The sequence below is a fragment of the Mirounga angustirostris genome, unplaced genomic scaffold (assembly GCF_029215605.1).
Source record: "Mirounga angustirostris isolate CCGP_5_RB_7025 unplaced genomic scaffold, mMirAng1.0.hap1 SCAF_15, whole genome shotgun sequence".
Lineage (NCBI taxonomy): Eukaryota > Metazoa > Chordata > Mammalia > Carnivora > Phocidae > Mirounga > Mirounga angustirostris.
In genome coordinates, this window is record NW_026991723.1 from 40,286,212 (window position 1) to 40,299,656 (window position 13,445).

General features: G+C 38.8%; 1 protein-coding gene across 8 annotated transcripts in view; it reads right to left on the bottom strand.

Moving 5' to 3' along the window:
* The window catches only part of NFIB (nuclear factor I B), a 235,261-nt gene that overhangs the window by 63,579 nt on the left and 158,237 nt on the right, over positions 1 to 13,445 (bottom strand). For all 8 annotated transcript variants that reach the window (XM_045882422.3, XM_045882420.3, XM_054509222.2 and 5 more), the window contains 2 exons: positions 8,460 to 8,528; positions 2,618 to 2,738 (listed from right to left, as the gene is read on the bottom strand). In XM_045882422.3, coding sequence (XP_045738378.1) covers positions 2,618 to 2,738; positions 8,460 to 8,528 — 190 coding nt within the window. The remainder of the gene's footprint in view (positions 1 to 2,617; positions 2,739 to 8,459; positions 8,529 to 13,445) is intronic.

The following is a 13,445-nucleotide window of genomic DNA, read 5'->3' on the forward strand; positions in this document are numbered from 1 at the left end:
GGGAGCCCGATGTGGGGCTCAATCCCAGGACCCTGGGATCATGACCTGAGCCGAAGGCAGACGCTTAACAACTGAGCCACCCAGGTGCCCCAAACAGTATACTTTTAGAAAGATACATTTTAGGGACGCCTGGATGCCTCAGTTGGTTAAGAGTCAGACTTTTGATTTTGACTCAGGCCATGATCTTAGGGTCGTGAGACTGAGCCCTGCATTTGGCTCCATGCTAGGTGTGAAGCCTGCTTAAGATTCTCTCAATAAATAAATAAATAAACAAACAAATAAATAAAACAATTTAATAAAGAAAACATGGCTCATCCCAGTTATTAAGAAAAATGAATATTTAGGGCAGAGATTAAAAAGTTATGTCATGGGGGCACCTGGATGGCTCAGTTGGTTAAGTGTCCGACTCTTGATTTCGGCTCAGGTCATGATCTCAAGGTTGTGGGATCAAGCCCTGTGTTGAGCTCTGTGCTGGGCATATAGCCTGCTTAAGATTCTCTCTCTCCCTCCCCAAACCGCCCACCCTCCTGCCCCCGTGCTCAAAAATAAATAAATAAATAAATAAATAAATAAAAATTAAAAGCTATGTCATGGCATAGGACATCTTGCATGATATACTCCTACATATATTCCCATCAATACCCTATTAAATGGTCAATTATGACTATGAAAATGGATTTTTTTCTTTAAATTGAAAAAAAAAGAACCACAGGTAAAAACCAAAGAGAGATATCTTCTGAATTAATTTTGTGTAGTGTTAATAAACATGTCATAGGATTTCAGAGTTGGAACTGACTTTCTAAGTCCTACCCGTAAATCAGTCCTCCCTTTTCTCACAAATGGGGACACAAATTCGGAGAAATTCAGTGAATTCCCAGGGCATGTTAGTGGAAGTAGTCTGCCACAAAGTAAGGACTTCTGACTTCCAAGACCGTGTTTTTTTTTTGCTGTACTGTTTCCAAATCCTAGAAGCCTGTGTACATCTGGAATCCTAGAAGCATGGGTACGTATTCACAGAGGTACTTGTGATTAATATTTGACTCACAACTCCCAGAGTATTAACATGATGTAGAAGATAGCAGTTTTTATCCATGCGACACCACAATGGGAGTAAATAATAGTCCTTTAATTTATTCCTATGGTATCCAAAGTTAGAATGCATGGTTTTTTAAACTCTCCTTTAATCTAATTCTCTCAGCTGTGAATCAGTAGTAAATATGTACAGAAGACTTAAAGTGAGAGAGAAAAGTTTTTAATAAGGAAATAATAGAGAAATGTTTTTGAAACCTTCTGAATGGCATAACATCTGAAACCAAATGACTCTGAAGAAATATCTGTGTTGACAACATACTGATCCATCAGACCAAATAGAAACGTACTATTCATATTTCAAATTTAGAAAAACTAAAGCATTTTTAAGACCCAACCATGTCATAGACAATCTGAGTGACAATAAACCAAATTACTTTGCTATGTAACCTAACAATATGAAGACACAGTTTGACCATAAATGATATAAAATTGAACTTAGTTAATAAACATAAAAAGTGCACAGCCCCGTAATTAATTCAAATGCAATTGACTTTCATTATTGAGAAGAGCATAGGAAAATAATTACCCAATATTCTTTTATTCTTAAAAAAATGAATATTATAAAATGAAATGTTTTGCTCTGCAATTCATGTATGCTCTTACATTTGACCATGGGTATATGTAATGCTCTGAAAATGAGATGGATCTTCATATACTGAAGATCCAGCTTAAAAAAAACCCAATAAAGCTATAATATTTATTCATCTTAGTTCTCAGTAACTCAGTCCTCTTCTGGCATCCAATAACAGTGGAACATATCATCACTAAATCCTGCGCAAACAACTTTCCAAGCTATTTATCCCTCATTTAAATAGGAAACCTCTTTTTAAACTTCTGTGGGATTCAAAGTTACAATCAGAAAGTCAAGAGAGAAAAGTGAGAATGTTAACAGGGAACTAAAAAGTACAGTAGCCTCGCTGTAGCTCTTGCCCCTCAAAGGCTGGTCAAACCAAATCTCAGAGCAAGTAATACTTTCATTGGTGACTAAGAATCAACTAAATTACTAAAAAAAATACCGACTCACTGAAGACATTAGCAAAGTGTGGCCTAGAATAAGACCTTTCCTTTAAGGTTAAGTAGATGACACATTTTATTTTTCACGTTTTACTATACCCAGCTTGGATGTGATATTAGGGTAGAAGTTACCAGGATGGATCAATCTACAGACAAGGGCTCTCTGCCATGACAACAATGCTTTTAAGTCACTAAAAGATTTAGTGAACTTGTAGAATTCTAATATTTCATAGAAAAGAATAAAATCATATTCATATTTTTATATGAAGGGAATATAATTCCCTTGTCCCACCCAAAAGATGTTTCTAATGTTTTGAACAATTCCATTTAATTTTCAAATATCAAAATAAATTTAACCAGGTAAGAGTAAAAATTCATGTAGAATCAGCAAAAAGTCTTGAACTCTTGGCTTTGTTTCCCCGATCTCTTTATCTACCTACCTATCTGCGTATCTACCTATCTACCCAGCTGCATATAGACTGAGAACAAGTGCAACTCCTCTTTCAGTTACCTGCTTGGTGGAGAAGACAGTGACCTCTGAAGATTGACCCCCGAGTTCATGTCATGATAGTATGGTTGGCTCGGGATTTCTCCAATTGGGAAGTTGACTCCAGTTCCCTGGGTTATGGGCGCTGAGGAATAAAACAGAAAGAAACATCAGGAATGACTTTTACACTGGTCATCTCTATTTCAATGTAATAATCTAATACGTTCCACACCTCCGGGCAAACTCTCTTTACCCTGAGACTCTAATACCAACCGTCCACCAGGGTATGACTTGGAGACCTCCTCAGGACGCCAGCGTTCAAGTCTGGAAACTTGAGGCACTCAGACTATAATCACTGGTTACCACTTCCCCTATTCCCACTCTCCAACCTTCTTCACTCACTCCTTTGTATTAGTTTTCACTACATCTGTCACCACACTAGTCTATAGATGCGTCAGAGGAAACGACATGTTTCCTATTGCTCAGCACCAAACAAGGTGCTTTGTATTAAGTTGGTTCTTTTTTTTTTTTTAAGGTTTTATTTATTTGAGAGAGAGAGAGCATGAGCAGGGATGGGGAGAGGGAGAAGCAGGACCCCCCCACCCCCACCCCGAGCAGGGACCCAAAGAAGGGCTCAATCCCAGGACCCTGGGATCATGACCTGAGCCAAAGATAGATACTTAACCGACTGAGCCACCCAGGTGCCCTCTAAGTTGGTTCTCAAAAACCAAATCGCTGTTGAGTTAATGAAATTCAAATATTAACATGGTAAAATGCATTAGAAATCATATGAATAATTACTTGGTATAACGAATTCTTTTTTTTTTTTTTTTAAAGATTTTATTTATTTATTTGACAGAGAGAGACACAGCGAGAGAGGGAACACAAGCAGGGGGAGTGGGAGAGGGAGAAGCAGGCTTCCCGCCGAGCAGGGAGCCTGATGCGGGGCTCGATCCCAGGACCTGGAATTATGACCTGAGCCGAAGGCAGACGCTTAACGACTGAGCCACCCAGGCACCCCGGGATAACGAATTCTTATATTAGGACAGGTACACAGGTAAAGTTGACAAATGTGAAGAGCCAAGCTTTTTTTCCCCAAAATACATATTCAAGTTCATATATGAATAGTTAAGTGTGGTTTTACTCAATAGTTGGTTTAAAAAAAAAAAGTTTGTATGCCCAACTTTATAACATTCATAATGTATTCATGAAAAAAATTAAAAATAAATTATTTATTAACAAATAAAAATAAATAAAATGTACTCATGGAGTTTTATACTTTAAAGTATTATTTTGTGAATCAAGAAATCTTTTTGACTCTGCTGATATAGTATGAACTGAGATTCTTGTATGTAAGTATTGGTTTTTGTATGATGGTTTACATCTATTCAAATTAAAAAAAATTATTTCTAGACATCTTGAATAGACCCGTGAGGCAGCATGTTGTATTAGAAGGGGTAGAGTCCTGGGAGGTAGCCATTTAGTTTGAACTCTCTCTGCCACTTCTGAGCTATGTGCCTCAGTTTCCCAAGCTACAAAATGAGAATACCAGTCACCTACCCCATATGATTATTTTGAAGATGAAATGGGATAAGGAGTGATAAAAGCCCAGCATCGTGCCTAGTGCATAATAGTTATTCACCAAACGTGAGAGCCCTCTCTCCTTGATTTCTTCCCCACACCTCTTCCCTGGCAGCCTGGAGTGGTTAACAAAGGGTGAACAGCTGAAACCACTGCTAAAAGCAGATGAAGAGTTATAAATGGACCTATTTGTTGAAAGTCTGTTCCTTCAACAAGTTGTTTGTGTCCATTACTGGCAGGTGCTGCAAAGGATACGAAATAGTCTAAGATAGTTCCTGTCCTTAACAAAACAGATTGGGTAACAAGCTGGGTAAACAAAACACTCCTGAAAAAATAGAAATACCGGCATAATGCTGGTTATAATGAAACAGTCCAAGTGAATGACAGCACCAATAAATGCTATGGGATTTCATGGGAAGAAGAACCCAATACAGGCTTGAATGATCCAGGAACCCTCTGGAGAACCCAGAGCTTGCACTGGACTTTGGAGAATGAGTAAGGTCTTAAGGGGAGGTCATTCTCAACAGGGGTTTCTACAAGAGCAACATCTCGGGCAGAGATAATATGCAAGGAGAGACCAGGCAGGTTGGTGTCAAAGGACAGTGCTCAAGAATAGTGTCTTTCTTTACCTTTTTTTATCAGGTCTCCAAAAGCTCTAATGAGCGAAAGTGTGTCCTGGGGCTATGGCAACAAAACTCTAGAGCCCTCGTGATTCCCTCTAAGAACATATAGTCTGCTTAACCTTCCTCTCTTCCAACTGCTTCAAACTGAATACACGATTCCAAAAGGACTGCAGATTTTCAGGGAATTTTTCTTCCCCAGAATTTTGATGTGTTCACTACATGTGTTCGCTGTCAGCTGAATTGTATGTCAATAGCAGGTCGGTCAAGATTTACTTATAATATTTTTAAGAAAGTACGACTAGGAAGCACATGTGTTATTGCAGAGAAGTAATCAAAGAATATACGATGAATCTCTCTCTTCCCCTATTAAAAATTAAATCATTATATACAAGATTAGTCTCAGCTCCAAACTTCTGGAGTTTATGCCTTCTATTAAATTATTCTTTTTATATAATGTATTTTAACTTCATTTTAATAACACAGAAAATATTTGTATTCAATGGGTAACTATGCCAAATGGCTTGAATTCTTTGGGCAGCTAAAATGTAACTGTTTGTTGTGGCTTGAGGTACACCGGAGGTTTAAAAAAAAAGGCAAGGTAAGAAATCCCACAGTAACCACATGCTTTCAAGTTTATTATTAGAACCATGTTCTATGTGACATTGGAAAGCAGGGTATGTGCTAGAAGGAGGCATTTGAGGGACTCAGGGAAAGCCAGTAATCTGTCCAACCTTCTGCAACAGTAATGGATACAATTCAAAGAACTGAATTACTAACAGGAAACTTACAGGTTATAACTTATGTAAAGTACTTAAAATTTATGAAGCTCATGCAACATTTAAGCAACGGATCTGTAGTTTCTCTTTCATACATATGGCTTAGGAGTCAACACAGATTGCTTGGCCATAAACATACTAGAAGAAATTTATAGTAAAATAATAAAAAAAAAATCTTTGGAAATTTTGTTTTTCTAAATCCTCTTGAAGAAGGATTATTACAGAGTATCAGGACAGCAATCAAAATAATTTATCCACAGATTTATACATGACCATTGCAAAAATGTAATGTGCCTTCGGACATTAAAGGGGAGCTTACAAGAAGAGGAGTAGATTAATAATAAACCTGGGCAAATTCTAAAGCAGCACTCACTAAATGTATTTAATAATAAAGAGAGTCTGTGAGCATGGCAAGTCTGAGGCTGATATTCCTGTTTAAAAGCCTCTGGAAGAACTTACATCAGATGCAAAGATCAGCGTTAGCACCTCTCCTGGAGAGCTGCAAAGTCTGAAAGCTGCAAATCATGTTTAAGAGGCTGCCAATATCCTCTTAGAAATGAAGCTCCAAAGAACCTCAGATTCTAAGGGTTAGAAGCCAACCCTTAATCTCTCTTACTGTTCTTCTCACTCCAAAAGCTGATCCTAAATCAACTTTCAAGATGGAGATAATATCATTCAACAGAAAGATCACTATCCTAAAACTGAGGAGCTTCATTAGCTAAAGTCAACAGACACATTAGCAGGTCATACGATAGTCAAACCCTGGAGGCCAGAAACCATTAACATACTGTAAACCCTCAAGAAGTCAGAACTTGTGATATACAGTGTAAGGGTCGCGCTGAAGTTTCTGCTTACTTAGCAAACCCGTATTTCATAAACAACGAAGTTCAATTGTGTAAATAAGATTATGATGTGGATATATTAAAACACTTAGGAGAATAACTTCTCAAGCATTTCAGAGACACCTATTTACATACAGAGTAGAAAATAAATGTTTGCTGAATAAATTAATGAATGAATATAGATAATATACTAATTACAGATCAGTAACGTGTGTTGTAACATAACTTAAAGACCTCTAAGAGAGGATGGTATCAGTTTAAAAAGAATGAGTGAAGTATATTAAACCTACCTCAATTTTGAACTGTTCTGGAAAGCTGTCTTTTAAATCTTTATTTATGTGTAAATTCAGATTTTTCAAAATATCACTCTGGGCTTTTAAAAGTTCTATGTGGCTGTCCTTCTATAGCATCTAGCATGATGTCACCTATAATGAGGAACTGATAATATTGTCTAAAAGATGCCTCTTTGGTCCTTCTCATGAGAAGGAGGAAATATAGCATGAAATTTAAGAAAAGACAAATTTAAACAAATAATGTTATAATGTCTCGTAACTGTAGCAGAACAGTGTAGGGAAAACATCCCCCCCCCACACACAACACCGCCCCACACTTTCAAATTCCCCCTTCCTTACATGATGCCAGAAAGTGGCACTGAGTAAGTCAGGCACGTTCCTTTCCAAATTAAAAATAAACACAAAACTTTCAAATGTCAGAGGCCTTCCATACCACGTTATTGATTGGGAAAAACATGCAAGGCTCATGGCAGAATGGAGAAGACCATCAGAATCCTCCTATTCAGCAAACATGAACCCTAGAGTTGCTGGGATATAGGATATTAGGTTTTGGTCTCCTGCACTGCCCTAAGTAAACAGATCCGTGACAGAAGTCTTTGGGGGCATGTATTTATCTACCGCGGAATACAACAGAAAGGATAAGTTACTGAAGGTCTTAAATGTTCATGTATACAACTCCCTGAGATACAAGCTATTTGCACTGGCCACTCTAGAAAGAGGAACTCTTTAAGAAAGTCTGGTTTGAAAGACAGTCACCACCCAGCCGGGGGATTACTTCACTGACCACAACTCTAACTCACTACCTAAACTTACCCTCAGTAACTTGCTTTGTTCTTTTGGGATCACCATAATTCCCATTCAAGTATTCTGAATTTGACCCAGATGAAAAACACAACTTAAACAAGGACCGAACACCACTACATCATCTGAGTAACATCATTCCAAACGGCGACGCTCTCTAACAAAATGTCAGGTAAAAATATAGCCTTCAAAATTACATAAATAAGCTAAATCAAAGAGAACAAGAAGAAATGAGTCACCTCCTTTAACATGATGAATGCCTTAAGAGCTACATCTTAGGTATATTTGTACACACTAGTAATACGTAGAAGACTTAAGTCCATACACTACTCCCTTGCTTAGGTAGCTGGCCAGGTGAACTTAACCCAAGAAAAATTTCATCCGGGCTGTCAAGAATGGTGTCTCAGGTGAGGTGGCCAGTTAAAACAATTGGACATTGTTTTGGATCACAATAGCTTTCTATCTATATCCAAAGTACAATCTGCAAAGTTAATTTCTGCATCCCTCTACACTCTGCATGTTAGTGTGTATATCCTGTACATCTCCAAGCCCCCACCAAAACGTTAGTAAAATGAAAAAGCACTTATCTACAGGAAACTTATGTGGGTTATCATAACAACATGGAGCACATTTAATTAATCACACTTCCTTTGATATAAATGACCATCTATGGTCACAGAAAGAACAGTGAATTAAATGAGTACCAATAACACAGCAATCAGAACAACCCCCCAATTATTTTTGTACTACAAAAGTTTGATGATCTAAATGCAAATATATTTGAAAATCTGACAAAATATATCCACTTATGATTTCATCAAAAAGATGGAAATTTTAAAACTCAAATGTTCCCAGTAAGTGGTTATTCTTAATACTGTGTTGAACGTTCAAAGTAGAAAATATTTTAAATCATACTGTGAAATTAAATAGTAACAAAACAATTTACTTACTTCTGGATACCCTCACAAGTTCGGACACATTGAAGACTCCAGATTTTACAAAACTATCCTCCAGGTAACCTGAAAATAAATATCAAGAGGAAAAAGATCAGCACAAGCAGGAAGCAAATAAATGATTAAATGCTAGGATTTGTTCAAGTGTTTTTAAACCAAAGGTTAGAACAAAAACCAAGCGTGCTTGTAACAAACACAAGTAAAAGCAAAACTCTTTGAACGCAATCCGGGGTCTGTTTAAACAAAAGTAAGAAGTTGAGATGCCAAATAATTTCCTAGGGAAATTTTTCCCCCACTTGCTAAATGTACAGGGCAACTGGAATGGTTTTATTTGCCACAGCCCACGCATAGAGAATGAAGACTCAGGGGTTCTTACCGAATGCATTCAGCTCGGTAGCACCTGGTAGACTAAAGTCCACCCATTTATAAAAAAGAAAGAAAGAAAAAGGAAAACCACAACCACAATTAGAACCTTGTTGGAATTACTTCAAAGATTTCTCGAAACCACTGTTCTTTCACAAATCCTTCCCTGATTAAAGAAAAGCGAGCTGCTGTTAGCAGCACTCCCCGACCCTTGTTCCAAGGTCATGAATCACACAAAAGCAGAACTTGCACATACGGCAAATACTTTGCATAGACCTATTTCCACGCACCTTTGCTATACCTCACATGATTCCACTGCCCTCCCAACTCTTGCTACTACTTCCTTGGACTCCCTTCATTTCGAGAACTGCATACTTTTTCTAGCAAACGGTGATAAACCCCAGGCCTCCAGGAAAGCCACGTGACCCTTCTGTGACACCCAAGTGCAGGGTCCACAGTGACTGTGGCCCACTGTTCAGGAGCCTGAGTAAGTTCTGTGCTGTCTGGGATCTGGTCAAGCTGTGTCCAGGATTAGAAATGAGCACTCCCACAAATACCCGATCACGTCCCCAGCTTCTCATTGATGTGCAGGAGGTGTGCTGAGGGCAAAGAGGGACAGAATACCAGGAGGAGAGATATGGTTACTCTCTGCTTCCCAGGAAGAGAATAAGAAAAGCCCGAAAGCCCTCAGGATGCAAATGTTTCCAGGAAAACAAACTCTAGAACCGGCAACTGGATCAGATGTTACATCAAGTTTTGAGGCTAACCAGGGGATTCGATTCAGGGCAGGACTGTGAGTCATAGGTGGTTTAGCTCTCAAGTCAGGAGCTGGAATTTGACACCCAACCACACTTTATCAGTGTGGAATCCTGATCATGTTATTAGACTCCTGGTGTCTCAGACTCCTCATTTAAAAACTAGAGATAATTGGGGCGCCTGGGTGGCTCAGTCAGTTGGGCGGCTGCCTTCGGCTCGGGTCGTGATCCCAGGGTCCTGGGATCGAGCCCCGCGTCGGGCTTCTCCCTCTGCCTACGGCTCTGCCTACTTGTGCTCTCTCTCTCTCTGTCAAATGGATAAATAAAATCTTTTCTAAAAAAGAAATAAAAACTAGAGAGAATAAAATTATTATGAATGATAAGTGAGATAAAAACATTAAATCCATCGTAGGCACTGATTCAATGTTCCCAATGAGTTAGGATTGGCCAGTGGGGTCACCAGTCACCTATACATTGAATTACACACACTGGATTCCGGACGGTCTCAAATTACGTGTAAATCTTTATTTAGAAATTTTACCAGAACAAAAGCTACCACACTACTTTTTAACTGTACATAGCATGAAAAGATAGAAAATCATTCAATGAGCTCCTATGCTTCACTGTTGTGAACTGAGGAGCCATGCATGTCTGAACATTAGTATACCCATCGATTACCTTCTTTAGAAACAGAACAAAAGAAAGAGTGTGAAGGAGTTATGAGATCTCAGCTGGTGATAAAACTTAGGTATCATATTAAGTCCTACTCTGAAAAAAACAGACATTTTTAAGAGGGTAATGACAAAATGTCCCCATTTGATGTACCTGTATTTTAAGAAACTCCTACTTCTTGAGCAACTTAATTTTTCACCAGGTTGAATGCGTTTCAGTGATTATTGAGCAACTTTTAGGTAGCCTACACTGTACAAGGTACTTAAAGCCATGAAGACAAAAAAGGGACATTAAGTCCCTTTGTGTGGTTGGGGGAAAAGATATTTTCAATTTTCTGAACCATGGTAGGTTATTATTGTATAAAACAACAACAAATGCAATACACATTTTTGTAAAGTATAATAAATTATACTTTATATACAGCAAATATAAAATTTTATACTTGGCAAATACATTAAATATGAAGACCTCATTTATCTTTTTTTTTTTTTTAAAGATTTTATTTATTTATTTGACAGAGAGAGAGATAGCGAGAGCAGGAACACAAGCAGGGGGAGTGGGAGAAGGAGAAGCAGGCCTCCCACCGAGCAGGGAGCCCGATGTGGGACTCGATCCCAGGACCCTGGGATCATGACCTGAGCTGAAGGCAGACGCTTAACGACTGAGCCACCCAGGGGCCCAAGACCTCATTTATCTTGATGGCAGCTCATATACTTAACCAATCAGACAAGATTATTTGTCCTCACCCAATTGTACTCTGTAAATGCCTGCCCTCCTACCTTTCTCATGCAGTTCCCTCCATCTGATCAGATGGCCCCCCCTCTCTCTCTCTGCATACTCTGTCCTCATCCTGCAATGTCCAGCTCAACCACCATCCACTCTGTAACCCGTTCCCCTCTACCCTCCTCTCTCAATCCCTGCGCCAGCCAGAAATGATCTCTTTCTTCTGAATTCACAGAGCACCTGGTCAGTACTTCTTTACATCACTTTACACATTCAAGTGTCCAGGATATCTGTTTTCAAGTCTTGTGTTCCTTATTGGATTATCAGCTCCTTTATTTGGGAGAGTGACTGGGTTTTGTTCATCCCTGAATCTCCCTTAACAACCAACTCAGTGCCTATATATATACTAACCACTAAATCAATGCTTACAAAGAACAAAATTTTAAATTTTAACCTTTTGGAACAGGGTCATAAATAAGCATCTTAGTAATTATGTAATAATGTAGGTATAGATGGCTTAAGGTTGAAGCATAACTATACTGACTCCTGTTATTCCCTGGAACTCATCTGCTGAGGAGTTTATTCAGGCTTTTGGGTAGAAGGGGAAAGAATGATGATTAGATGACTTTGTTACCTACTAGTGTACAACTTGAGGCATTTAGTACAAAGTAACTACCAAGAAACCAGAAGTGTTTAAAGAGTCAGAGTTCAAATAAATATATTTGTAAAATAAATTGATGAGTGAGTGACTAGGGAACATTTCAATATATTTATATAAATTAAATCATGTGTCATACGTAATAACATTTCAATATGTAGATACCATCTGAAGTTCATTTCCTTATTACTCCAGTGAGTAGTCAAGGCTCCACCCGCTTCTTCATCATACTCATGAAGACGGAATGGCGTGTGGACGTCAGGAGCCAAATCATACGGGTGGGAGGAGCCCCCTCAAGCTAATCCTACTAGCGGAAGACAGGCAGTCACACACAGGCAGATACAATGACTATCTCATAGAAAAGGGAAAGCAGTTCGGAATGCAGCAGGGTGCTTCTCCATCCCTCACCTCAAGTTCCAAGGAATCTGAATCGACAAGGAAACCTGAAAGAGTTATTTTGCTGAAACCATGAAAGGCACTGCAATTATGTCAGAACTGCTTTGGCACCCACTTGACAAAATGCAACACCCACAGGTCCCGCTGGGCTCCAGTCCTGCATGGAGCATAGTGAGACTTCACAGAAAGGAGGGCCCCCTAGGATGAGCGGTAACGCAACCCCCCCCCATGACCTTATGGCAGTAGGGGCTGGGAGGAATCAGGCAACTGGGTAACCTGGGAGAAGCCCCCGAAGCAGACGGCTGCCTCCTCCATTCATCTTTGCACACAGCACAGCCTTACGATGGACAGGCATTACCCAAGATGAGGAGGGCAAAGGAAATAAATAGTGGAGGACAGAGGACTTGGATAGCTAATAGCACACAAGAAAGTATATAAGAAAGAATGCATAAGGACTCTGGCAAAATAACCGGGGAGAATCATGCAGAGTGTCAGGAGCCCTGTCAAAGTACAGAGGATGAGACTCAGCAAAATGCAGGTTATTACTATTAACACAACCCCATCTGTAACCTCCAGCCTGCTGGGGCCTTCCAGAAGCATGGTTTTCATGTGTTACCTAGACCACTGTGAATCTAAATAGCTGATACAAAGGCCAACGACTTTAAATCGATTTGGAGACATTCATATAGTGAATTCCCTTCATCTACCAAAGGAAATATGAGCATCTCTGAGGCAGAGCAGCTGCTTAATGGTTACAGAGCAATATTACACAACAGCTTAAGCCAAGAAGCAAAGAACAACTCGGCATTTATGTGATGCTGTATTTACACTACATGTAATGCTTTTTAAAAAATAAAATTGAGTAGGAAATAAAGACCTCTGCAAACTGAAAATTCTCAAAGGCACTATCAAATTATATTATTTTACTTCTTTTTTTTATTTTTCTCTAACAAAAGCAACAATAAATCACTACTCAGAAGTTAATATAGTGTTTAACCTCCTTTACAAACAATAACAAAGGGACACAATGGCATATCTAACTGTTAATATCTCAAATTATAATCAGCTCCATTTGAATGTTAAACAACATTTACATAGAAAATCCAAAGGAAAACTGATAACGCTCATTTTTATAGTCTACTGTGTTCTATTCTTGAAATTAAAAAAGAAAAAACCACAGAAAGCAGTTATTAAATTCATGAAAGCTGTCTTCAAGTATTAGAAGGACTGTTAATGTAGATGTTGGATAAGACTTCTTCTGCATAGTTCCAGGAACTGTTTTTTGACTCAATAACCAGATTTAAGAAAAGTCCTAGAAGGGAATAGGAAACCTTGCAAAGGTGGTAACAGCCAACACAGGCCAAGCTACTGCTCTAAGATCTTCAAAAGCATTAATTCACAATGCTCCTAATTATC